At 42.4% G+C, this 26,981-nt stretch overlaps 1 protein-coding gene across 2 annotated transcripts in view; it reads right to left on the bottom strand.

Moving 5' to 3' along the window:
- Positions 1-26,981, bottom strand: part of ME1 (malic enzyme 1) — a 140,700-nt gene that overhangs the window by 68,576 nt on the left and 45,143 nt on the right. For both annotated transcript variants that reach the window (XM_048495245.1, XM_048495255.1), the window contains 2 exons: positions 23,491-23,566; positions 16,847-17,008 (listed from right to left, as the gene is read on the bottom strand). In XM_048495245.1, the coding sequence (XP_048351202.1) occupies positions 16,847-17,008; positions 23,491-23,566 (238 nt within the window). The remainder of the gene's footprint in view (positions 1-16,846; positions 17,009-23,490; positions 23,567-26,981) is intronic.

The raw sequence follows: 26,981 nt of genomic DNA, 5'->3' as shown, positions 1-26,981 counted from the left end.
ACTGTGAACTTTCATAAATGGCAAATATTGCTATATATTGTGTTCATGTCAAAACACTGAAAATGCTATAAAACATAGACTTACATATTTCATCTTGTTTTCCTTCACAATTTTACAATTTTATGAAATTTTGATTATTTTATGGATTATAATGATTAAACAAGCAGAACATTTTTTAAAAATACATGCTGCCATTCCCAAGTTAGCTCAGCAGGCTAAGCAACACAGTGAATTTTCTGTTTTTAAATACAAACGTCTAACTCCAGCTGAGCCTATAGATCACCTTTTGGTTCAAAAGCTCACTGAAGCAACAAAGCACTGAAATTTATCTAATTCTGAACTTGGCTCCAGACAGCATTTTTTAAAAAATCTGCACAATGGGATCAGGTACAACTCTCACTAACATCCTAGCCAAATGGTCTAGTAGAGCGATTTTAAAGCATATATTTAAAAACCCAGTGCTTCCACAAATTAGTTGCAGTCACACAATCACCAAAAGATGGTTTTCACAGGAAATGTGTGCATTTTCTAACATTATAATCAACTAAAACTATCTTCTGAAAGGTTTTACAGACAATTAACTATTTGGTTCTACAGTGCTAAAAGTCAAAATAATTCATTCATTCATTCATTCATTCATTCATTCATTCATTCATTCATTCATTCATTCATTCATTCATTCATTCAACTTATATACCGCCCAATCCCCGAAGGGCTCTGGGCGGTGAACAACATGACATTCAAATACAGATAAACATAAAATCAAATATAAGTTAATCTCTAAATAATATAAATTTAAATGCAGCAATTAATACATAACATAACAATGCCCGCAATATCCCTCTTAAACCCTCCCGAGAGGAGAAAAGAAAGGGTGGACGAGGGTCTTTTTGTTGTTCCTACTGGATTTATCAGCTGCCTTTGATATCATGGACCATTCCATCTTGAAAAGAAAGTTGGAGGTAGAAGTAGGTATCAGAGAAGGGGATGTTTTTTGGATTGGATTGGTTTAAACAGTTTCTTATGGATCAGCTTCAGTTGTTCTTTGTGACAAACTGCCATCAGAGCGGGATTTGTCCTGTGGGATCCCATAAGGCTCAGTTCCATTCCCCATATTATTTAAGGTCTGTATAAAGAAAGCCCTATCAACATAAGAGAGCTTTACACCTCCCTGAGAGAGCTTTACACTCTTCAGAAAACACCTTAATGGTAGTTTCCCTGGCCCCAGAGATATCTGGCTGCCCTCCACCAAGGCCAGGGCCTTCTTGGCTCTGGCCCCAGCCTGGGGGAACTCTCCATCCAATGAGACTAATGCCCTGCAGGACTCAGCTCAGTTCTGAAGGGTCTGTAAAAAACAGATACGTACCACCAGGCATTCAGTTGAGGCCACAATGTTTCTGCATATCAGGTGGCTTCCCTCTCCCCTGTCCTTTCCCCCTTCTCCCTTCCTTCACTGTTCACTCCCTTCATATCTCCCTTCAGATAAAGGCCAAGAAAAATGAAATACCTAGAAGGCTAATTATTTGCAGCATTATTAAGCAGAAGTTCAGTAACTCTATAAAGACAAGCAAAATGTACTCCAGCATAAGATTCTGTGAAGATTCCTTAGATGCACAGAGTGTCCATCCAGAGCATCTGAAAGTCTATTCAGAACAGCTAGCCATTTATGGCATGTATCACTCAAGGAAGCCCCACAGCCTGTCACTGATCCATGATAATACTCTAAGCAAAGAGACCTTTTAAATCTATGGGAATACATTGGAAATCAGAAAGTGGATCTAATTCGAAACGCTACATACATGATATCTCATATTCAGCCACATGTAATGACATATATACTTGTGTCCAGGTATGTGTACAATCACAGTTTCTTCCTGCTTAAGCAGAACCATCTCAGTTTATAGGTTTGTGAGGTTAAACGAGAATCATTATTGTTTCCCTAACTCTGGCCCTTTCCGCACGGGCCAAAAACAGTGTCCTAGGGACGGCAAAAACGCCGTCCCTAAGGAGCTGTTCGCATAGGAGGCACTGCTGCATCGCAGCAGCTCCCCCCAGTGGCGCAAAGCCGCCATTTTCCCACCTCGCTCCATGAGCGAGGTTGTTGAGAAGGGACGGCTTCCCGTTGGCACGGTGCGAACTGCACTGCAGGGAAGCCACCCCTTTCCCCGTCGCTCCCACTCACCTGCCTCTCCAGCGTCGTTCTGGAGGACTGCAGGGACCCACCCACGCTGTCCTCTGACCTCCAGGGGTCAGAGGGCAGCGTGGGCAGGTCCCTGCAGTCCTCCAGAACAACGTTGGAGAGGCAGGTGAGTGGGGGAGGGCGACCGAGAGGCGGCTCCGTGTGGAGCCGCCTCTCTGGCTAGGGAGGGAGCCGGGACTGTTCATGCGAGCAGTTCCCACACCTCCACTGGCAGAAATTATGCAGGTGGAGAAGCCCTGCCGCCGCCGTGCGGAAAGGGCCTTTGTTTCCTTGGGAGAGGAATCATAGGTATTTCTTATAGGAAACGATGAAATCGCCATCTTTTTAAATGTAGCCTACAGATTTGAGGCTCTTGAGTCCAGTTCTACAAGTCCAAGAGCTCAGGAGCTATTTATAAAAGCCAGAGCAGAACTTCAGCATTTCAGCTAACATGACAAAAGGAGATTTCTCTAGGATGAAGTATTTATAACGAACTAGCGTGGCCCGGCCACGCGTTGCTGTGGCTTATTGTGGTGAAATGGGAAAGGAACAGTAGCAGCAAATCAATTGCAGAGGCCAGCAGTACATGCTCATGCAAACATGCAGCCTGATACTGTGCGATGTCAGTGATGTGTGTGCCCGCATTCCTTGGGGGGGGGGGGAATGGAAAGGCACCCCTCCCACACATCTAGGCTGGCTGGTCATGATCCTTTACCTGGGAGTAAATTTGGTTGGTGGCAATGGGTGTCGCTTCTGAGGAAACCCTCTGACGGGTGCGACGCAGCCATTCAAAGTATGTCATGGTTGCTGTACTGAGCTTACTCCTGAGTAATCATGCCTGGTTTTCTTTAACTGTAACTGCAGTATTCAGGGAATCTAGGGTGCCCTGGCCCCTCCCTCCCGGCCCCTTGCAAGTCAGCCTCCTCACTCTCTTCTCCTCCTCCCTTCTCTTCCTTTGCATGCCACCCTCCCCTCCCTCCCTTCCTCTTTCTCTCCGCCTAGGGTGGGTGGGTCATATCAAGATGCTGGGCCCCCTGCCTCCCTCCCCTTGCATGCAACCCTCACTGTCTCCCTCCCTCACTTCTCTTCCCCTTGCATGCCACCCCTCCCTCCCTCCCCTTCCCTTTCCTCCGCTTGGGTGGGGGGGTGCTATCAAGATGCTGCGCCCTGCCTCCCCTCCCTTGCATGCCACCCCTCACTCTCTTCCCTCCCTCACTTCTCTTCCCTTGCATGCCACCCCTCCCTTTGCATGCCACCCCTCCCTCCCTTCCCTTTCCGTCCGCTAGGGTGGGTGGGTCATATCAAGATGTAGGGCCCCCTGCCTCCCTCCCTTGCATGCCACAGCTCACTGTCTCTCTCTCACTTCTTCCCTTTGCATGCCTCCCCCCCACCGCCCCTCTCCCTCCCTCTCTTCCTTTGCATGCCACCCAGTGGTGGTATCCCAAAATTTTAGTAACAGGTTCCCATGGTGGCAGGATTCAAACTGTGGCTGTAGCCAATGGGCTGGGCTGGGTAATGACGGGGCGGGCCGGGCCATTCCAGGGGCGGGCATTACTGGGCTGGCTGTGACAAGGAGACGCAGCTGTGCCGGGTCCTTGGGTGGAAATGAATGCACGCAGGCTTAGGCTGGTGCACCTCCTGCTAGACTGCTTCAAGTTCTATGACTACTGCTGAGAGGTGAGGGGCGAATTCAAGGCAAAAATCATGTGACAAAATCACCAATTAGTAACCCTCTCTTGGCACACACAAATAATTAGTAACCTACTCGAACCTGTGAGAAACTGCTGGATCCCATCTCTGATGCCACCCTCCCTCCTCAGTGGCAGTGGAGGTTAAGAGCTCTGTATCTAATCTGAAGGAACCGGTTTGGATTCTCCTGCTCTGTCAGCCTGAGCTGTGGAGGCTTATCTGGGGAATTCAGAGTAGCCTGTACACTCCCACACACGCCTAGCTGGGTGACCTTGGGCTAGTCACAGCCTGGAGCTCTCTCTCACTCCCACCTACCTCACAGGGTGGTTGTTGTGAGGGGGGAAGGGCAAGGAGATGGCCAGCCCCTTTGAGTCTCCTACGGGAGAGAAAGGGGGGATATAAATCCAAACTCCTCCTCCTCCCTCCTCCCTCCTCCTCTCCCTCCCTCTCCTCCTCCCTCTCCCTCAGTGGGTGTATGTGTGTGTATGTGTTTCACTTCCACTGGAGTTACTGCCTATGTGCTGTTTCCACTGCTCATCTTTGGCCATCTGAGTGAACATTCTAAGGGCACGAACATTCTAAGGGTGACAGTTACACACAGGCCCCTCCCTATCCTTCACCAGGGAGCGCCAGGAAAAAGGCGTTTTTACCTGGGCCAGGTATGAAATTTCAGGTATGTGAACATCTGAAAACACTCTCGCCTGACTGACTATAGTGGCTGGGAATTTTCAGAGGAATTGGCCCAGCAGTTACTGAGGTACCCTGTCATCAACACATACACGATTAGCTTTTTATATATATAGATAACCAATATAGCTACTTAACATTGTTACTAAATATGTGAATAAATCCAAAGACTGGAGCAATGAATAGACAAGACTAACCCCCTCCCCCAGGTTTGTTTAAATAAATAAATAAATAAATAAATAAATAAATAAATAAATAAATAAATAAAATCTTTTTTAAAAACCTGGCAGATTTTTTAAAAAAAACCACCCGCCCCGTGTCTCTGTCCAAGGTAGAAGCAGAACCTGGAACAGACAAGACAAAAACACACTCCAGGGTTGAAAAAAATAAAATGAAACCCAAACCCTGAAATCTTTTTTACAAAAAAGAATTGGTGGATTAACTGCCTCTCCCCAAAGGTGGAAGCAGAATCTGAAGCTTTAAAGAACAATTGCCGCAGTGAAATAAATAAATAATATAGCTGAAAATCAAGGCAGATAAAAGATAGTTTAGTTGGTGGCTGGGAACAAGAGAAGGAACCAGGGAAGTATGAAAGTATAAGAGTTGACAGGAGGAAGGAAAAAGGAATAGTGTAAAGGAAGTGGCACAAGAAAAATGAGGTGCCTTCCCTCAAGTTCCCACCATACAACTGGAACAGCTTGGTGGCCAGCACTGGTCAAATAGGCCATAGTTTTCCCAAGTAGAAGCTTGCTTTGTATAAGCAATGGGACTATGTAAGTGTTTTTTTAGGAGGGATAATTTACCATCCAACTGAAGGTCCCGCCAGGTATAAGTACTTTGATAAGTACTTGGCCTTTAATTTAGTAGTTCCAGCTTCCAACATTCACTATATGTTGCCTGTAAAGTATTGCCAAAGTAATTTAAGCAATATGAGTACTCTTGTTGTTTCTGTGGAAAACCTGAGAACAGAAGTTCCCTTTGAGCACTCGCATGAAAGCTGCCAATATGTTTCAGCGTAGTGCTGATGTGAAGCTAATTTTCAGTCCAACACCCATTTCTAAGCTGTGATACAGTGTAGGCACAACTCCCTAGTTTCTACATGCAAACATACACCCACACACTCAATTATACATCACCATTCATAAACTGAATCTTTAATCTAGGGTCACTTCTTAAATGTAATGTTCTAGTGTGCTGAAACAGTAATCCCAAATAGTTGTCTAGTTTATCAAAATAAAATTGAAAAACATTTCAAGCGATATCCCATGGCCCCTGAATGTACATGTTTCATTCACAGTCACATATCAGTTCATCTCAATGCAAGGATTCATGCATTTATTGGGAGTACTTAGAGTGAAGCAAGAATATGGAACTGTACCCAGTTTTCTGCAGAATTTGTGGCTTGCACTGAATCAAGTAAGGATTCGCAAACATATCCAGTGGAATCATTTAGTGCGGTTATCTACTGGGGTCAGTGAAGATGCTCCCATCAATACCACATAGCACAACCTCTGTGTATTTGTGTAATTTTAATGGTTTTTAAGACGTGTTGCTACTATGTATGTTTTTTTTAATCTGTTCACCATTCTGTGGCCTTGATGAGAACAGAAAGGTAAGGTAGACTTTTTATAAAAACACATACACACACACACACACACACCTGACATCAGCACCAGGTGGTTCCACACAAACACAGACTTCACTCAGATTTATGCTTCCCTACCCAGCAGTTTAGGCCTTTTCCTCTATTGCATGATGGCTCATTGAGGCTTCTCATAGAGGCCTCCAAGATCAGTCTGTGCAGAATACCTGGGTACCAGCACAGGCTGATGATCTCACCAGCTCACTGAGGTTGGAACACCAATTTAGACTGCTCACTTTGTCCATATGAACAGATTATTGATAGGGATTTAATACTCAGATCAAAGATTGGACAAGCCATATGAGCACATATTTTCAGTCCAACACCCATTTCTAAGCTGTGATCCAGTGTAGGCTCAACTCCCTAGTTTCTACATGCAAACATACACTCACACACTCAATTATACACCATTCATAAACTGAATCTTTAATCTAGGGTCACTTCTTAAATGTAATGTTCTAGTGTGCTTCCTGTTTTCTAATCTAATCAATTTCAAATACATTTTAAAACTCTGAAATCACTTCCCAGTTCATTTCTTGCTTTTTTGTTTTATCTTCTCATAATTTAAAAGATAACTTGTCTATGGTTCAGTAGAGCATTTTTGTTTCTAGAAAATAAAAGATGATGTCACAATTTGCATTTTTATGTAAGGAAAGCTTTGATGTCTGGAAAAAACACAACAGCCTACCAATATTAGTCATTTATTAGCAGCCAGTACTATTTATTCTCCTCAAAGAACAACCCTAAAGTAAAAGACCCAATTCACCCAAAGCAACTCAAGGCACTCTATGACACACTGGAAAACTGAAACTGAGGTCCTTTCTGCGACGTGGTCGCATAGCTTCTAGGGACGGCAAAAACGGGCGCCCCTAGGGAGCTGCCTGCAGATAGGGCGAAGGCTTCGCAGCCGCTGTCACCGCCGCTTCCCCAGCCGGGCAACGAAACCGCCATTTTCCCACCTTGCTCCCTGAGTGAGGTTTTTGGAAAACGGCAGCTTCCAGCCGCTGCCATGCAAACGGCAGCAGCTGGAAGGCGCCATCCCCCCCTTTTCCAATCGACTTACCTTCCCTGCGACCTTCTGGCGCATCGCCGAGGCCTGGGGACACGCCCCCCCTGCCCTGCAACTCTGGAGCGGTCACGCAGGGCAGGGGGCGTGTCCCCTGGCCTTGGCGACATGCTGGAAGGTCACAGGGAAGGTAAGTCGACAATGCATTAAAGCAGCACGGGCGCCTATCTTCTCTCAGCCGCTACCGGACCGCTCGCGGTGAACGGGTCTCCGGGGTTGGCTCATGTAATGTAATCCAATCCCCAGCGTACGTGGTGGAAGCGGCCCGAATTCCCTGCATCCTAACGGTACTTTAGCTACTGTGCCAAGCCATGTTTCATCGTTTTGTACCACACAATGAACAGGTTCACCAATCTAAAATTATAACTTTAAAAAAAATGTATGTAAGTTCTAGGAACACACATCTCCTGTGCACAAAGAAAAAGCAGCATAGAACAGTGGAATTTCACTCTTAGAAGAAATTTGAATAGCAGATCAAGAAACATATGGGAAAACTGAGTTGCCAAAAGTTAGATTCCGTCTGAAACACATTTGGCAAAATTAAACAGGAAGTGTGGTTTTGAAACAAAATACAGCATTTTAAAAAAACTATAGCACAATAAAAAAAAGTTATATCTAGTCTTTGTCTTTCTAGAAATATTTTTTGTTAATCATGTAGAACCAGAAAGTTTGGAAAACCCAGGATACATTAAATTCAGGTTTACTGTATTTAATCTTAAACAGTTTCTATTCCCCAAAATACACATTCCTACACAATGTTAGCTGTTATTGCTGTTCATGGAAGTAAACAGAACTGCTTCTTGGAAGAATTTAAGATGATGCATTCTAAGATGCTGGATCAGAGCAAGAAATCATCTAATCCACTATCCTGTTTCTAACAGCAGTCAAAAAGATGTTGTGGGATTGCCACAAACATATTATGAAGGGGTCTTCTGCTACTGACAAAGTCAGCCATACATAGTAAACACTTTGTTATTGTAAGGGGTTTTTAAGCCGGTCATCAATCGAGACTCAAGATTTCAAGAGTTTTATTGGAACCATGTCATCCCAAGGCACAGGTAGCCAAAACTGAAGTTTGACTCCCTGCCCTTGGCATATACCCGTGGTGGCGAACCTTTGGCACTCCAGATGTTATGGACTACAATTCCCATCAGCCCCTGCCAGCATGCCCAATTGACCATGCTGGCAGGGGCTGATGGGAATTGTAGTCCATGACATCTGGAGTGCCAAAGGTTTGCCATCACGGGTATATACCTAGGAGTTACAGAAAGGTTCAGCCCATAATCCCCCACCCTTGAATTCCCATAATATCAGCATTTAAAAGGACGATGGGAATAGTTGCATTGTTTGGGACAGGCAGTTCTAAGAAGGCGGATAAGAATGAATGGGAAGTTCTATTGACTAGGTTTGCATAAACAGGGGGAGGCCTCCGAAGCCTGGGGCAATTATAGTGGCAAAGACATCTGTGGCCTTGGGGTGGACATGCGAGCTGCCAGGCTGAGAATGGCTCGGGCCTGACAGTTATGTACTACATGATTATCCAGAATATTCAGTTCACCAGCTTTTCCCAGAGGGCTTCTCTCCCTCATACCCTGCATACACACCCAACTCCCACCTCTCCATCTGACCAATTTGATGTCATTGGCTGTTTTTGGACTTTTGACAGCCAGTATTCCCAGGTGACTTCATCTTTGGATACTCCTTCCCTCTTCAGGTGTCAGAAGCCAGCTATGCCGGAAGACTCCCAAGCAGTTGGCACATCTTGCTTGCCTGCTGTATAGGATGGCTCTTTGCATTGGAAGCGTGAGAGTGGGGAGGTGAAAAAGGGTTCAGTCAGGTATGGGGACTATTACAATGGTATTCCCTACAGGCTGGGCAACCATCTCCCTCTGCCATCATCCTTTTGTTAACTCATAGCCCCAAAGCAATTTTTGGTTTAAAATATTCTGGGAGAAAAGGAACATGACTATTCTTTGGCCCTGAATTAATAATCCATGGATAGTATTATTTGTCTCCTGCTGCTGGACCATGGAGATGGAAGAAAACTTCAAAGGCATAAAACAAAACAACAATTAGCACAAGCCACAGTTTAGTAATATGATGCCTGAACTGAGACATAGTTGGCTGGTCCAACTAGCTTCCATTATAACTACTTCAACAAAAACTCACACACACTTTGTGTAGGGAAAGGTGACATAGACATTTTAAAATAAAGAAATAAGTATGAAGCTGAGTGAGCTCATTATACTTATTTATTTACCTTATTTATAGTTCACCTTTCTCTCAGAACTATCTACTGTGATGGCAGAGGCAGAGAAATGTCATTCTCAATTGCTGCATTTGAAAGCATTTTACAGATGCCAGGCCTTTTAACTAGGTACTACTTTATTATCCTCTCTCTCTCTCTCTCTCTCTCTCTCTCTCTCTCTCTCTCTCGGCTCTCTCTCTCTCACACACACACACACTCACACACACAGCCCGAGACCCCTATCAGGCTAACTGAACCTGTCTGCTTGGCTTACCCTCCTCTGTGTTGTCTTTACTCCTCACTATTGCAGCTGCTTCAAATCTGAAGTCATCAGAAGCAGATAGTGGCTGTTCCATGTAAGGGATGTAGGAGTGGTAAGCAGTCCATTACATGGGCCCCTTCTGCACAGGTCGAAAACAGTAGTTTAAAATGGTAAAAACACCATTTTGGGAGAGCACTTTGCACAGCCACCATTGCTGCAACAAAGCTGCAATACTCTATTTCCCCCCAAATGGTGTATTGCTGAATCGCTAAATTAGCAATTCTTTCCAAAAACAACGCTCTGCAACCAGCACCGAGTGAATAGCCGGGCAAGATGCGCTTCTGCTCCGGCCACGCTTTTGTTTTTTTAAACTGCCGGTTCACGTCTGCGTAGCTACACAGGGCACAATGTCGTATTGGGGTCTCACGGTATGTCAACGTGGCTGTGGGGGTACATGGGTGCATTCCTGCATAGCTACGCAGAAATGAGTGGCCAACCAAAAAAAAGCCCCACCGCCATGCGAAATCTTGCGGCTCTGCCGATGCGCTTGCTGTCAACAGGAGGGCCAGCTCTGCGAACAGATCAGGGCGACACCAGTGTTAATTACACCGTTTGCACAGTGATGTATTTGACTCATGCAGAAGGGGCCATGAATGCTCTCAACTGCAGATATGGCTCCATGGTAAGCCTTTGGGGAGAGGGGCGGGGGTCTTTCCATCATTCTAATATTTTTAAATATGAGCTTTGTACTCTATGTTGAAAATGTAAACTGCTTTAGGCTAACATTGTTTTCATTGGCCAGTCTTGTTACTATCTGATTCTCCCATTTCATCCAGAGATCTGCAGTTTCAGTTATTTGCCCTTTTCTTTTTGATTCTTTTTCATATGTTTTAGCAACAGCAAACTTTAACTTACAGTAGTTGAGAAGTTGAAAGCTATAAATTCATTGGGTAGACTTTGATCCTTTAAAAAAAGGCAAGCCAGAACTTCGTCAAAGGCTGTTTTCAGTGCTACATTTTTACTAATAAAAGACTTGCTGTTATGCTGGAGTTAACAGGGAACTGATATATGCTTGTGTTGTTTAATCTAGATTTACCACTGAACTTCTAAGTTCCTAATACCCCTGAGTGAAAAGACAGAAATAACCTTTTACTACTTTACAGTCAGGAATGCTTGAGTGCACATCCAAAAAATGGTAGCAAGTTCACACTAAGAAATTAATAACCAGGAAGAATGTGTAAAAATCTGGTTACTGCTGCAAAATTATTAGCACAAGCAAATCAGCAAAAAGTCTTATTTATTTTTTATTTTATTTACATTATTTATAGTACCCCTTTCTCACTGGGATTGAAAGCAGTTTACACAAAGTGAGTCAATATAATCAACAGGATGGGATATTCAATAAACAGTGCAATAGGACTGGTATTATAGCACCAACAAGAAATCTAAAAACAAAGCAAAGTGTAAGTATTAACGTGATACATTGAATGATGCAATGATACATTGAATGATGCAAAATTAATAGTATGATTCTAAATACAGCAAGCTATACACAGTAGTATAGACCACAGTTCCCAATTATTTATCGAAGATACTTGGTGAATCATTTTGTGCTGTCAATCCTATTGCCAGCAGAAAAAAAACCTTGAATAATTCAGTTTTACATAGCTTGTGGAAAGTCAGGAGACTAGGAAACTTCCTGACCTTCTCAGCCAGGCCATTTCATAAGGTGGAGGCCATAACGGAAAAGGTATGTGTATGGGAAGTTGTTGATTTTGCCCATTCGCAGGTTAACACATGCAGAAGGACCTGCTCAGATGAGTGATACTGCAATGTCAGAGCAGAGAGAGAGAGGCAGTCTTGTCAATATGAGAGCCCAAGACTATGAAGGGCTCTGTATGATAGCCAATACTTTAAATTGAGCCAAGTAACTGATGTGTTGTGAAGTGAAGCCAATAAAGTGCCTACAGGTTGTGAGTAATATGCATACTCCATCTAAGTGCTGATAACAGCCAAGCTGCAGCATTCTGCACTGACTGGAGTTTCTGAGCTCATTTTGAGGAGAGACCAATACAACAAACAGTGCTTTACAATAGCCTAGTCTTGATGCTACAGTGGTGTTTATCCAGGTGGCCAAATCAGCCATATCAAGGTAAGGGGCCATCTTACATGCCAGACTGAGCTGGTATAAAGCCATTATTGCTTCTCCAGCAATAATGTTGGGTCCATTATAATCCCAAGGTTCTTAACTGAGCCAGCAAGGATCAGCTGAATTCCATCAATGTCCTTTAAGATCTCTACCATCCAAACCAGCATTATCTCTGTCTTTTCAGGGCTTCATCTCAATCGGTTCACTCTTAGCCAATTTAATACAGCAGCCAGAATGTCTACTGCATCAGCAGGAGATTTGGATAAGAATACATAGAGCTGGGTATCATCCGCATACTGATAGCAACCAACCTCCAAACTGAAGAAACCTGTAGCACATGCAGTAATCTAGCAATCTGAGATTCCCCAAGCCATACATCATTGACTTCTGTGGAGTAGTGTACCCCATTGAGTCCATAAAGGCAACCTTGCTTGTGGGAAAGTCCTAAGTGCTCAATCACCTCGACCCATGAGAGTTGTGGAATGCTAGGTGCCTCTTTAGTTTGCTCCTTTCAATCTGAGCTGTGGACCAAAGAGAAGCCTGCAGCCCACAAGTCTGCATGGCCCACCCATCCTGTGATGGCCTGACCTTTGGGCGAAGGCTGCAGGAAGCTGCTTGAGAGCTACCTAGCTGGCCACCAGTGCTGGACCCAATTGTCCAATTGTCTTTGTTCCCCCTCCTCAGCCACAAATGATGCCTCAGGTCTTTGCTGAAGCTATAGTTTGATTGGGGTTTTTTTTGTTTTTTTATTTCTATGTGCTGGAATATTTGCTCTGCTCATGTGGGAATGTCATTTTTTTTAAAAAATAGCAGGAAAAAAGCAATGACTGTAACTTTGAAACTTGCAAAGGATAACTAAGGTGGTAACAGTACACTGAACAAGGCAGAAAAACAGAAGCTGACTGTGTCTGCTTCTTCATTTTGGACAGGTTCCTACTCCCCATCCTCACAAGTTTATAGCATTTGGTTGTGGAAATGGTCCAGTGACACCTCATACTCCTGTAGCCTTCTGCCATTTGTCAGGCAGTCACATCCAATAACTCAGTCAAGCTACAGTGCTGGGTTTGAACTAATTAACAGTCCTATCTGAAGACTTGTGGCACACAGAAATAAATGCTCAGGGGACAGTACCCATTCACAGATCACCACCACTTTTTTGCAAAATGTTACTTCTTCATTGTTGAGTCCAGAAATGAGATTACAAGTAGTTGGGTTCAGAGAACCAATACCGTAACAGAAAAGCCTAGGCCTAAAGAATGTGTATTAATATGCAATTAATTTTCCTCCCTTCAGAGCATGGGATAAGCACCTGTAGATGCTTAATAAATATCAACTTGTATAAACAAAAATTAAACACAGTGGAAGAAACTGTGTGCCAAGAGGAAAACAAACACTACAAATCGAAAACACAGCAGGAAATCATTTCAACTCAAGATTTCCCGGCTGTACAAATCTGTAATAAAACACATTACAGCTGATACGTGGGCTGATGTGCCCATGTGTTATAGCACTCAATACAGTCTCACACAGTTGGATCACACTCTTTGTAACTCTATATCTGTTCAAAATTATTTTTTCTGGAAAGATTCTTAGCTTTATGAACTAAATTCAGTGTAAAATATCTGTGTGAGCATACATGGCACAAAATATACATTTCGTTAACGTTTCTAAAAATATGTGAGAATCATCTTAAATTATACATTAAGAAAACAATAGATGCCCAGATCACCAGATTTATCCACTCCAAAGAGTGGGACTTGAGAACACCAGTGCTTTTTTTTTTTTTGCAAAAAGGAAAAAAGCACTGGGACAAAAGGGAGGTTTGGAGAAGAGAATGGAGAGGAGAACAAGATACTTAACTCAATCATTGCCTGATGGTTTGCTGCTCCATATCACAGGCAAACACACCTTTTGAACGGGAATCGGGGAGGAGCACATTTTAGTGACAACACAGAGCAATAAAAGAGGCAAACTGAGAAAGAGTTAAGCACCTCCTTTCTTCCCCATCTCTCATCCTTCCCCATTCCCCATTCTTAAAGCTGTTTTCCTAAAAAATAGAAAAATGCATATTTTACCTAGTCTGAACTTAGCTTAGCCCAAATGTAAAGCAGATAAAAACTATGCCTTTCATTCATGCAGATCTCTTCAATACAAATACCTCTAGTATTAGCTTCCTTTTTTTAGTGACATAGTAGAGTATGGTCAACAGTTCTCACAGTAGCCATTGACTGAAAATCTCTAGGTCCTGAGTTAAATTGTAACTGTCAATAAAGCAAAATGAGGCCTCTGGTTATTTTTAAACGTATTTGCTTGTGATTTAGAGACTATCACTTATTGAGTGAGGACAGTGGCCCAATTACATGGTCCCAGCAACCAAGCCCACTTGCATTGTGAGGAATCAGCAAGGACTTGCAGAGAGGAACTTTCACCCCTTCCCCATACTACTTCTCTTTCTCATCTCCTGGCAATACCCATATTCTCATATTTCCAGTGGGAACATGGGAACATGAAACAGCTTTCATCATTCTCCTCTCCAACATTTTATCCTAACAACCTGTGAGGTAACTTAGACTCAGAATGTGTAACTAACCCAAGGTCATCCAGAGAGGTTCTACAATAAGAGTAGTAATTTGAATCTGAGTCTTCTAGATCCTAATCTGAAATACTAATCATTACCTCACACTGGCTGTGGAAAGGTGGCAGCTATTAAACAGGAGCATAGGTGACTCATGCATCTCATGGTTGCAAGTTACCCAGTGGTTGTTAGTAAGTCTGTCCTGAATGATTCCTCCCTGAAAAACCAAAACAGCCCTAAAAGGATCCTAGGCCATTTTCCCCAGTCTTTTACTGACAGAAACCAATGTCTGAAGGCTAGTAATACGGTGTGGTTGCCTAGCAATACCCACTTAGGACATTAGTTTCTTAAAGCTACAGGAATTGTCTCAATTATTTTGGGAACTTTAAACCTATTTATTTATTTACTAATTTATTTATTTGTCAAAGTAGAAGAATTCTATCATTTCCACATCTGACCTCCATTATAAGGTTTTGAGAATGCACTTTTAAAAGCTTTCAATGCTTTCACCAGGAACTTAAAGAGTTCCCATGATGGCCTTCCATATGGTCCCATCTGCCCGCCCCCCCCAAAAAAGATCACAGCATACCCATTTCAGTGAAACCCTGCATTTTGATTAAAATAGTTTCCACCAATTCCCAACTAGCCTTAATAGATTTACCCTCTTCTGAGAATGTCTGTTTCACTTTATAGGAAGCAAACATACTCTACTGATCTGTTCTCTTGCTTTCATAGTGAACTCCAGGATTCTCCACATTGTGCTGACTGATAAACCCACACTGCATGTAACTGTGTATTACTTTTCAATTTCTGGAACAATCCCAGTAAATGGGCATATCTGCTTACAAAAATATGTGATGTTCTTGTATTTTTTGTCACTACATAGTTTTAAACCATCCAAAATTATTTAATCAATCTCCCATTTCACTAAATTCTCGCTGTATTGCTCAGTATATTCAAATAACCTTATACAAATCATTTCCATTGCAGTAATGTGCACCCTTCCTCACTTCATAATTTAGAGAGAAACTGCCATGTGCTCAGACATTCCTGTTATTAATGGGCCAAGATGTTTCATATTTATTTTATGAAACGTATGTTTTTAAATAGTTTTGCATAGACTTTTCCGTTGGAGCCCATTTAATAAAGCTGTGAACCCTTAAACAATAAAAATACACCATCTTTCCTAATGTAATTTTAAGCTTACACTGTTAATACGAGTAATGGTAACAAGATGTATTGTCATTATAGGAACCCACTCCCATGCACTGCTATGAAAACTACAAGATCATTGAATTTACTCTGCTATACATTTCTGTTGTTCTTCCTCATAGACTGGTATTATAACAAATGGTGGCTACTTTTTCAGCCATGCGTTTTTTCCAACAGACATTACATATACAGTGAGAGAGAGCTGCTATTCGCCACAGAAGGAGAAAAGGCAAGTACAATATTTGTCTTCCCCTCCAACCCCGCACTATGAGTCATAGCTGCTCAGATAGGTAGGAAAGGCTGATTTTTTAATAAGGAAAATAGGATAGGAGTAAAGGGACCAAAATGTCCAGTGACTGTTTTTTAAATTTAAAAATAATCAAAATTGCATCAGAGATTGCACTGTATCAAAGGTTGTATCAAAGAAGCTTCCTGTCAGGATGGGTGCCATGGGGGATGGGAGGCTGCTGGGGTATTGCTGTGTTCTGCTGTGCTTGTGCTGTTAAGAACATAAGAACATAAGAACAAGCCAGCTGGATCAGACCAGAGTCCATCTAGTCCAGCTCTCTGCTACTCGCAGTGGCCCACCAGGTGCCTTTGGGAGTTCACATGTAGGATGTGAAAGCAATGGCCTTCTGCGGCTGTTGCTCCCGAGCACCTGTTGCTTCCCACAGGTGTTTTATCTACCTCGGCCTGCCTATGTAACCTTGGCAGTGAGTTACAGAGAATGTCGTGCTTTAGATATTCTCACGTGGGGGGAGGGGGGCACCCACTGAAGTATATTATCTTCTGTTCTGAGAGTGTTCCTCAGAACAGACCTTTGCCTTCTTTCTGCCTGTAGCAATAAAACTCTTTGAACTGTCAATTGTTTCATTGTCTCTGCAGAGGAGTTCTGACACTTCCCTTGTGTTCAGTCATACTTTACACACTTGGCTCTGCCTCTGTACTTGAATCACCACAGCATCTACCGGGGATTACTACAATCTACCCATCGGATCTATCAACATAAACCAAATTTTTTTTTCCTAGGGAGAACGTTAAACATTTTAGTTCAACAGGAAAAGAGCACTGCAACATTGCGTATGTTTTTCCTTTGACATATCTCAAATATTCATAACAGCATAGCACAGCATTTACCTCATTGTCAGTTCCCACATCAAGCATAACTGGCAGACACTCCTGGGGCTTCATTCCTCCACATGCTGTGTAAAGTGCAAGTTTACCCACTGGGATGCCCATTCCATGACAACCAAGGTCTCCGAGGCCAAGAATACGTTCTCCATCAGTCACCACAATAGCCTAGGGGGGAAGTATGACAAGCACTGTAAAACTGTCAACAGATCCTATGCTCTTGTTATGACAATTTTTAAACAAGTTGCTCATATTTTACAAAAATTATAGTAGTTGATAATTTTGTTTTAGTGTGCTACATTTTTCACTGAGATGCTGGAATCATTAATTATTTTATTAGATCAGCTTCTAGGAATGAAACACAATAGAAACTTGGTACCCAGATCCTCCATGCTTGAATCAACGTAACACATCTGAATTATACATTCTTGTAACAGCCCAGCAGAGCGATTACATTGTGCTTTCCAAGGAACTCATAGTTTCCAGCTTAAAGATATTTGTCGACAAGCAGAGTCTTGAGATCAGGTTAAAGGTCTTCAAGATTCCTAGTTCAAACTGAAAACTATACAATGTGGCACAAACAATGAAAACTGATTAAATCTCAGTCAAGCCATATTATGCAATCACGTAAACAAGTCAGTTGATGTCCAGTAGGCAATGCAGGTAACACCCAGCTACATATTACCTCAGATATGCCACCAGTGGCAGCTGTTTCTGTCTTGGCCCAGCGTCTGAACAAGGTGTTCATGTAGCTGAGGCAGAACAAGCTGCAGCAGCAGATTAAATAGAGTTGATGCTAGTTGGAAGGACTACAGCTTTGAATAAGATTGTGTGACCTACAACAATGAAATGCAGCTGTTGCTGAAAGACTGTGGCTGATTATGCACTGGTGCTCTGCCCCACACTGAAGGGAGATTCTCTTCGAGGCAGAGCTTCAGTTACAGATGCCCTTCCCCCTCAAAATCACTGTACCACAGGTACCATAATCTCAGCTGTTTGTGAGAATGAGCAAAAAGCTACCTTTTCTCCTGCTTTGCAGGGAAGATAGAACAAATAGCCCTGAGTTATTCTTTCTTTGGACTTTTTTGTTCCACCCTGCCTCCCTCACTCTATTTCTGCCCTCCCTAATTGTCAGGAGGTCTTTTAAAAACTTTACTTCAACTTCAAGCTTTTATTCCATATTGGATCTATCAAAATAATGATAGCCCCAATACAGGAATATTGAAATACTAAGGAATATTAAAATAACAAGCCTCCACTGGCAGCAGCAGAAGATTGTGTGTGTGTGTGCGCGCACGCACGCACGCACAAGCGCACATGCGTTTATGTGAAGAGGAGAAAATATCAGTTCTAGCATATGGTCCCCTTTTTCAGCAGAGTGTGGCTCAGGGAATTGCTTTGCCTCTTTCATGGGGAAAAGGGGGAATTATTTTTGGAAAGGGACTTCAATATTGCTATAACTGCAATGACAGCAATATCAATAAAAAAGTAGAGGGCTTTAACAGAGTCAGCAACCTTGCAACTGCGTGCCTTTAAAAGTGAGCTGATGTGCAAAGTTAAGAGAACCAGGAAAAGCAGACCTGGGAGAACCAGGAAAAGTAGACCCACAGGAGGCAATTGGGTGCCTCCTTGAATGTAAATAGAAAAATGTGAGGTAACTCCACTACAACTCCACTGCACAGTGAAGAGCCCTGAGGTAAGTGTTCCATGCATAATGATCTTGGGAATCTTGCTGAATCCTGGTTTCCTGTTGGAAATGCTTTGTTCCAGGTACATCTGATTAGGAAGCTGGTTTCCTATTTGCAAGTGCCTGATCCGGCCACACTGATCAACTTTTCAGTAACTTGAAGGACAGATTACTGTAACATGTTCGACATAGGGCTGTCCTTACAAACATCCAGAAACGGCAGCTAGTGCAAAACACAGCAGCCTGCATGTTATCTGCTGCTAGCTAGTGGGACCATATTAATCTGTTCAGAGGTCCTTTTGCTGGCTGCCAATTTGTTTCCGGGCCAAGTTGCTGGTGCTAATTGTTAAAGCCCTGAGGCCTACATACTTGAAAAATCATATTTCCTTACACATTCCTATCAGCAGCTTTACTCTTCCCAGCAAAGTCTACTGTGAGTGTACCTCCCTCCACCATACATTCAGCATGGCTAGGATTAAACCTCTTCAGCAGCCACCCTATTCCTCTGGAACAGCATCCCAGAAGAAGTCACTGGAGTTCCTACCGTCCTGGCTTTTCCAGACAGCCGTCAAAATAGATGTTCTGGAAAGCTTCTGAGGACAGTCTGAGCCTGCACAGAGGGGGATACCCACAGGTGGGAGGCATACAGTTATTTTAGACTGTTTTTCATGCTTGTTATATAAAAGTACTTTTACATTGCTATAACTTGTCATGGAAGATGAGAAGAAAGGCATATACATATTTAAGTAAATAAACAAGCTTTCATTACATTAGGTCTTGATAGCTGACATATTTTAAGCAGAAGGAGACCTATGAGCATATCAAGGCTTGAGGAGTCAATGTCTTTGGTTTAGAAAAGATGTGTGAACTTTAACTTTATTAATCAGTTATTTATTTAGGCTCACAAGGAAAAGCATGTTTCTCAGCTGGATTTCAGTGAGTTAGTGAAAAAAGTTTTATGTTCTAGTAAATAAATTTGGCCCTCACCCCCTTCCAATAAAACTGCCATAAAACATTAGTATGACCTGCATTTTAAAATTTGATATTTTTTCTGACATGTATTTTTGATGTTTTACATTCACAGTTTCCAACCCTTGGGCTGAAAGGTGGCATATAAAAACATATAAAATAAAAACAATCATGGGGATAATTTGATATGCATGCAAACACATTTTGAAATACTGATTTGCCCACACGAAGGAAAGATCCCAAAAGAAAGAAGGGATAATGTTGTGTCTGTTCAATCTGTACACTACCATAAGGCAATGTTTTTCAACCTTTCCATAGGTCGCACTAAGCTGAATGCATTTGTTAGCAAGAAACCCAACCTTAAAGTCGCATGATAGGAAGAGGACCCCGCTGATGTCAAGGTTAGAACTGTGGGCAGCAGACTGGTTCAGCCAAAAATATGAAGTACAAGCCAGAAATTACGCTGTAGTAGGAAATAAGCCAGGACTTAGAGCTATGAAGGAATCTTCTTCACTAAACCACTTGTATATTTGTAAATAAAACAAATACCACCACCACCACCGCCGCCCCAATCCAGAAAGACAGGCTGGAACTTACCATTAAGGAGTCTTCTCTTCAGTGGGGCTCCATCATTCACCGATGGTTAGGTCACACCCCCTACTGTCCAGGCAGAGTTATGGAAATTTCTGTTCCCTCCTGGAAAGACAGGGGGCTGTCCTTCCTCTTGCCTCCAGGAGTAACAAGCTCTGCTCCACTTGAAAATATAGTCTTTCTACTCCTAATATACATCCATATGGGAAAAAAAGTGAATGATGTAGCTCCATTGAAGAGAAGACACCTTTACAGTAAGTTCCAACCTGTCTTCTCCTTCAGTGGGGCTCCATCACTCACTGACGGTTAGATGCCCAAGCTAAGAACCAGGCTGGGAAATAAACAACAGTATTATAGCAAGCAACCTTAACAATTTTAACCACCTCAGAGTTCCTGATGAACCACTTGCTGCAGAATTCTACAATCAAAGGCTGCGTCAGCTGAAGCCTGAAAGTCTCATCTGTAGTGACGCACAAATATCAAAAAAAGATGACCCAGTTGCAGCTCGGCAGATCTCATCAACAGGAACTCTGGTTGCAAAGGCAGCTGAGGTTGTCACTGCTCTAGTCGAATAAGTGGTGACATTCCTCGTGGACTGTAGTCCATGGGCCTCATATGCCAACTTTATGCATTAGGTAACCCACTGAGCAACTGAAGCCTTAGATACTTTTTTGCCCTTATTTCTCCTTCCACAGAGAACAGAGTATCTGTATTTCTGAAGGAGCCAGTTCTTGCCAACTCTACAAAGCCACAGAGCCACAGAGAATAAACAGAGTATCTGTATTTCTGATGGAGTCAGCTCTTGCCAAGTTCTACAAATGTCTAAGGTGTGCCATTCTGTTTCCTTAGTGTGAACTGGTTTGGGGCAGAATGAAGGAACCACCACAAGTTGGTTTAAATGAAATTCTGAATTTATTTTAGGAACAAAGGAAGGGGCCAGTTCCAGGATAACAGAGTCCTCTGTGAAGGTACATAATTCCTTTGGTGTGGATAGGATCCCCAGTTCAGAGACCCTTCTTGGAGAGGTGATAAGAAAGACAACGTTCCAAGTCGATAAGAGAGGCTCTATGGCACAAAACACAAAACAGGAACCTCTTAAGTGCTGCTGGGTCTACATCAGGTTCCTTTGCAAGGTTGTCTGTTCAGATGACAGAGGACTCTCACAAAGCTAGAGAGAACCCCCAAGGCTCTGACAGTCAGCGATGCCACTTTAAATGGGTTGATTTCTAACTTGGTAGTTTAGAGTGGTCATTTAGGTGTTGGTAATGCTCACTAGAAAAAAGTTTTGATGTTTAGTTTGAGATTCTTCTCATCTCCAGACCATTCCCCATCATCTCTACCTGAGACAAAAGTTTCAGGTCTGCCAGAGAAAGAGTCCTGCAAATCCATCTCACTCTCAGAACAAGGGAGATGATGGGTTTTGTGAAGGGCTTTCCTGCCTCTGCAGGGAAATGGGGAGAAAGAAACAGAACAAATCGATTCTTCTTCCTCCCCTTCAGTGGCACAGTTCCATAGTCATAGGGGAAGGGGATCACCTCTTCCTCTTGGCTGGGGGTTTGCATGGCTTTCCTCAGGTATGCCCCATTGATCCTCTGATGCCTGAGACTCCCAGAGAGTTGCAAGGACAAGTTGGGCAGCCTCCACAAGTTGTGGAGTTTTGTGTTCCCAAGCTTTCTGTCCCCTCTGCACCCATCTTTGCTTCCCACTGCAGCTGCTGCATCAGTAGCAGTTGAGCTAGCATCCACAGGAGCATTACCATCCAATCTGTAGTTTGCACAGGAACTGGAACAGCAGAAAATGGTCCCAGGTTTTGAGGGCCCCACACCTAGCCTACTGCATTAGAGGTTATCCTGATCATGGAAGGCCTCAAAATCAGTGGCCCTGGAAGGTCGCATGACACTCCCACCAGTCCCAGTGCAGAGGCAGCAGAGGGTTGGAGCAGTTCCAGAAGAGCAGGACACCCAGTCCCCATCACCTCAGCTGAGCAGCCTTCAAGCCCTTAGATTTCTCGGGGTGAGGTGACTTCTCCTTCGTCCCTTTTTTCTTTTTGTCTCTGCAGCCATGGAGAAGGATGACTTTGATTTGTCTTTGGCCATACTGAGAGTCCTAACTGTAGAGCTACTCCAAAAAGTGTCCTGACTGAGGACAGCCCCTTGTCTTTCCAGGAGGGAACTGACGTTTCCATAGCCCATAGTCTGGACAGCAGGGAGCACGACCTAACCATAAGTGAATGATGGAGCCCACTGAAGGAGAAGTGTCTCCTCCAAGGAGAACCACCCTAGGTAAGAACTATGCCTCAGCTCAGAGGTGGGGGTGTATGTAATAAAATGATATTTTTCAAACCATAAGGCATTTCAAATTTCTCTTGAGGTTTATTCTTTAAATGTATAACTTACAAATGGTAACCTTTGTTAAGGCCACAAAAAAAATCAAGAAAATATTTCAAGTACAGCAAATATTTTCTGGGTACTTTTAGCATTTGTTTTTTCAAAGAAAACTGAAGATGTTATAAGAGTGTTCAACCTATACAATGTATTATAAATGTACTACAGAAGCTCTAATATAGGCATTTGTTAAAATATGTTGAAAAACAACATCAGTAGCCAAGAGAACACCGCAAAATGATCATTGTCCATCAGTGTGTTAAAGGTAAAGGTAGTGTCCTGTGCAAGCACTGGGTCAGTACTGACATCACATTACAAAGTTTACTAGAGAGACTATGTTTATGGGGTGGTTTGCCATTTCCTTCCCCAGTCGCCTATACTTGGTGATACTGGATTATCACAGCTGGTTATTTGGTGGCATAGTGCCCTGCAAGATTGAACCAACAGGAAAGTATCATTTTATAATTTATATTCAAAACTAATTGAATTTACAAACGGCAAAAGAAAAAAAAAACACTTCCTGAGCAATAAGGAATGTGTCTCAGCAGGTACTACTGAAATGTCAGAGGTACCTCTTATAATTAAGAATGAGACTATTACTGATGGAAGAAAATGTGGCATTATTTTACAGTTTTTTCTTATTTTATACTACTTTTGTTGCAGGCATTGTCAGAAGTATCAAGTGAACCACCCTTGGTAGGCTTTTCCATTGCAAAATGCTGATGGGAAATCATATATTTGGATATTTTCTGATAGTTTATAACTAGCATGTTAATAGAAAGGGATTGTGAGTTCACATGGCTCTCCAATGTGCCATTTTTTCATCTATTGGGAGTTTTTTGTCTGTGTTTCCTCAAACCACTGTCAACAATGGTACAATTCAGTTGATCCAGGTAATGCTGTTGCTCAACTAACTTCTCTGGGTCCATCTGAATTCTAAATAGCCCTTCTGTGTTTAACTCGAGTTAAGTCAGAGAGCCATGATGGCAAACAGGTATTGCAGGTAAAGGACCACATACCTTGATGACAGATGCAGGCCATGATTTAAGCAATGTTGCAACATGTCCTCGGTCATGGGGCGTAATGAAAAGTCCCCTATAGGAAAATTAAATTATGAAATTAGCCTTTTAAACATTGAGTAGTTATATTGATATACTACTTATATATATTGTTATATATAGTTATCAGCACAGGGAGCCATCTACTAACCAATATAGTTATATTGATATACTACTTATATATACTACTTATATATACTACTGATATACATAAATAAAACAAATAAAGCATAATGGCAGACAACATAAAAAAGCAAATAGGAGCACTTTTCACGAACAATTCTGATGAGATCACTGGGGAAAGCAACAGGGTTTATGAATTTTGGATTGGGATAGATGGAAAAAGAACTACTTTGCAATTTTTCAAAAATATCATTCACCACTCTACCATTTTTGCCCCTCACAAGAACTATCCTGTGAGGTAGGCTAAGAGCAATTGACTGGTTTAAAGTTTACATAGTAAAATAGAGTTTCAGCCGTGGGTCTGCCAGATCCTTCAATGAAACTCTACCTGAGGGGAACTGGTTTATTACTACTGACAATCTAGCAAAACATGCGTTGGGTGGGAAGGGTCTCTATTTTTAACATTTGTTGTTGTTATGGGGATGGTTGTTCTATTTCTTAGCGCAGATTTAATGGTGGATGTGGTCTTTGTATATGCCAGAAATGATCACAATGTTCTGGATATACCAGAAATGATCACAAAATATAAAGAGATGTTTGAAAATTTGTTTGGAAAATCATAACTATATACTTTTAATTAATCAAAGTACATTTTTAATTGGCATTGGGCTAAAGTCCAGATGCTGAACGTTTTCAAATGTTACCAAGTAATTTCATCCAGATTTATTTAAAGTTTCCACAGCAACTTTTTGACAACTCTCTATTAGGCTAATAATTCACTAATCTATTGAATTATATCATAGTTAAAATAACAACATAAAAATCAACAATAAAATCAACTCATAATATATTCTGTTTCTATGGTTTTCTTCTTAGTCTCTCTATAAATGCACGGTATATAACAGAAATTCTGTGGAGAGACCAGAACCATGAAATATTTTACTAATATCACCAGCTGATCACGCCATATTGAACACTTTTATTTTTAAAATGCCTGTGAAGTAGAAGAAGAAGAGTTTGGATTTATATCCCCCCTTTCTCTCCTGCAGGAGACTCAAGTAGGTGGTTAGTAGATGGCTCCCTGTGCTGATTTAGCTATTTTATGACAGACTTGAGAAATGAACTACATTCTGAAACTTTCGGAAATACCATAAGAATGCAAATACAAACAAAACCTTTATTATATATCTATCAGTCATAGATACTTGTCATAATGCATCTGTCTGTCACGTTGACCAACAGCCATGGCTGAAAGTATTTATTATTGCCTCAGAGTTCGCTGGTAGCCCTATTCTAGAGAAAGCACAATTGCAGAATGGGCTCTTTACAACTGTCCTTTTCTATGGCACTTGGGCAGCCCAATTCAGATGGGGCGGGAGAAGACTGAACAGCCACTGGAGTTGGCGGAGCTCGCAGCAACATGTTTGCCTCTCATCTGAAGTAAGTGGCACTTATGTTGGCCGGGAGGGCAAACAGGGAGGTGGGCAGGTGACAGAGAGCTATACTGAGCTTTGCAAAAGCCAACTGGATTCCAGACACCACTTCCAGAGTTGTGTCGACCTAATGTGGAAACCGATGTAACCGTTATTAGTCAGCTCTCATCAGGCTTTGGCCCTGGGAACACTGGCAGTGGGGAAGATGGACTTAGCTAGCCTTTTTGCCGGTGTAATTCCATTTTTCCCTATGGAGGGCTTTCAGGTGGCCAGGGATTCTCCAGCTTCTCCTGCCTCCCTGCGTCACCTGGAAACCCTCTGGAAGTGCCAGGATGGTTTAGCAGCAGTACTGTCCCCAGCCGCCTCCATGAACTGGGTTGGGCTGTAAATTTGTACAGTATTTTACATTTTTAGTCTATTAATTGGTTTGGTGGCCAAAATTATTAATATATTTCTTTAAAACATTTATATCCCACCTTTTGAAAGACCTGCTCAAGGTGGTGCACAAAACAAAAGATAAAATCATACTCCCAAGTCAATAAAAACCCAAAGTATAAAGCAGAAGAAAAAAACCAAAGCGTAAAACCTCTCCTCCTCAGGTCAGAAGCAGATTGTAAAATCTGGGATATGAAATCTTCAGTTTTCCTACTGAGTCTGCAGATTTTCTCCAGATGTGGCTTTGTATCTCTTATCTAAACTGTCCACTAGAATAAAAGTTCCTACCACTCTATACAACCATTCAAGTGATTACAGGCTTGAATCTAATGAGGTTTGACAAAGTGTATGGAAAAAAATCACAGCAAGAGAAATTTCTCATTCATGGTTTTCAAGTTCAGGCTGAGGTACAGCTGCATTGAAAAGAGCCCCAATTAAAGCCAGCCGAGACTTTCACTTTTGTGGGTGACTAATTTTTTTTTTACATCAACCTCCCTAATATAGACTTATGCCGTGTGCCACAGCATGCATATTATTTCCCTCTATGTACTCGGTCACTCAAATTTATTTATCAACCTTTTTTGTAGGTAAAGCTTTGAGCTAAGCAGGTACTTAAAAATATAGTTTAACTTGTGGCACTGCAAGTAGATCAGCTGAAATCATTGGAGGTTTCGTAAGGCAATTCAAGATAGACATGTTTGTATACTTTTAAGTCTGAAACCTGCAAGAGGTTTTTTCAAAAAACCCAAGAACTAACTAATGTCTCTTGAGTTCCCATGTGATTGACTAAACATACATTGTTTTAATTGCCATTATCACAGGAGTGCATTCACTAATCCAGGGGTCTGCAACTCTGGGAGCTTTCAGCTCATGGATCGGTACCTCATACCTCCACTGTGACCCTGCCAGCATGACCAATTGGCCCTGCTGGCAGGGGCTGATGGGAATTGTAGTCCATGAACATCTGGAGAGCCGCAGGTTGCAGACCCATGCACTAATCTCTTGGTTTGCCATATAACCTGCTTCTATAGCAGTTTTTTGTACATATTGATGCTCCAGCTTTCCAGCCACTATAGAGTTCAGAGGAATGCCTTTTGTGAGTTATTTTCTGCAATAAAATTACTTTCTGCTATTCTACCTCCACTTTCTCATATGCCTGTAGAAGCCTTCTGTCTCCCCATTCGGCCTTCTGACAGTGTCCCTAGCTTCCAAGATTATCCTCTTAAAGTCCACAGCAGCACACAAAATTCTAGATTCAGCTGTCAACACATTCGCAGACCCTCACTCCAGGGGTTGCCCCAGGTTCTCAGTGGTTTGGACTATTTCCAATGAGGCTGCAGAGCAAGAGGAAGGTCTTAATATTCTGGGCCCAACTCCAAACCTTGTCAGCGGTCAGCACAGGTTCTTGCAGCCTATCTTACTAGCCTCCTTCCTGGGAAAGCAAGCGTCAGGACTCCTTAG

The sequence above is a fragment of the Sphaerodactylus townsendi genome, linkage group LG01 (genome assembly GCF_021028975.2).
Source record: "Sphaerodactylus townsendi isolate TG3544 linkage group LG01, MPM_Stown_v2.3, whole genome shotgun sequence".
Lineage (NCBI taxonomy): Eukaryota > Metazoa > Chordata > Lepidosauria > Squamata > Sphaerodactylidae > Sphaerodactylus > Sphaerodactylus townsendi.
The sequence above is the reverse complement of the archived record's forward strand: the minus strand, read 5'-3'. Positions and strand labels throughout refer to the sequence as shown.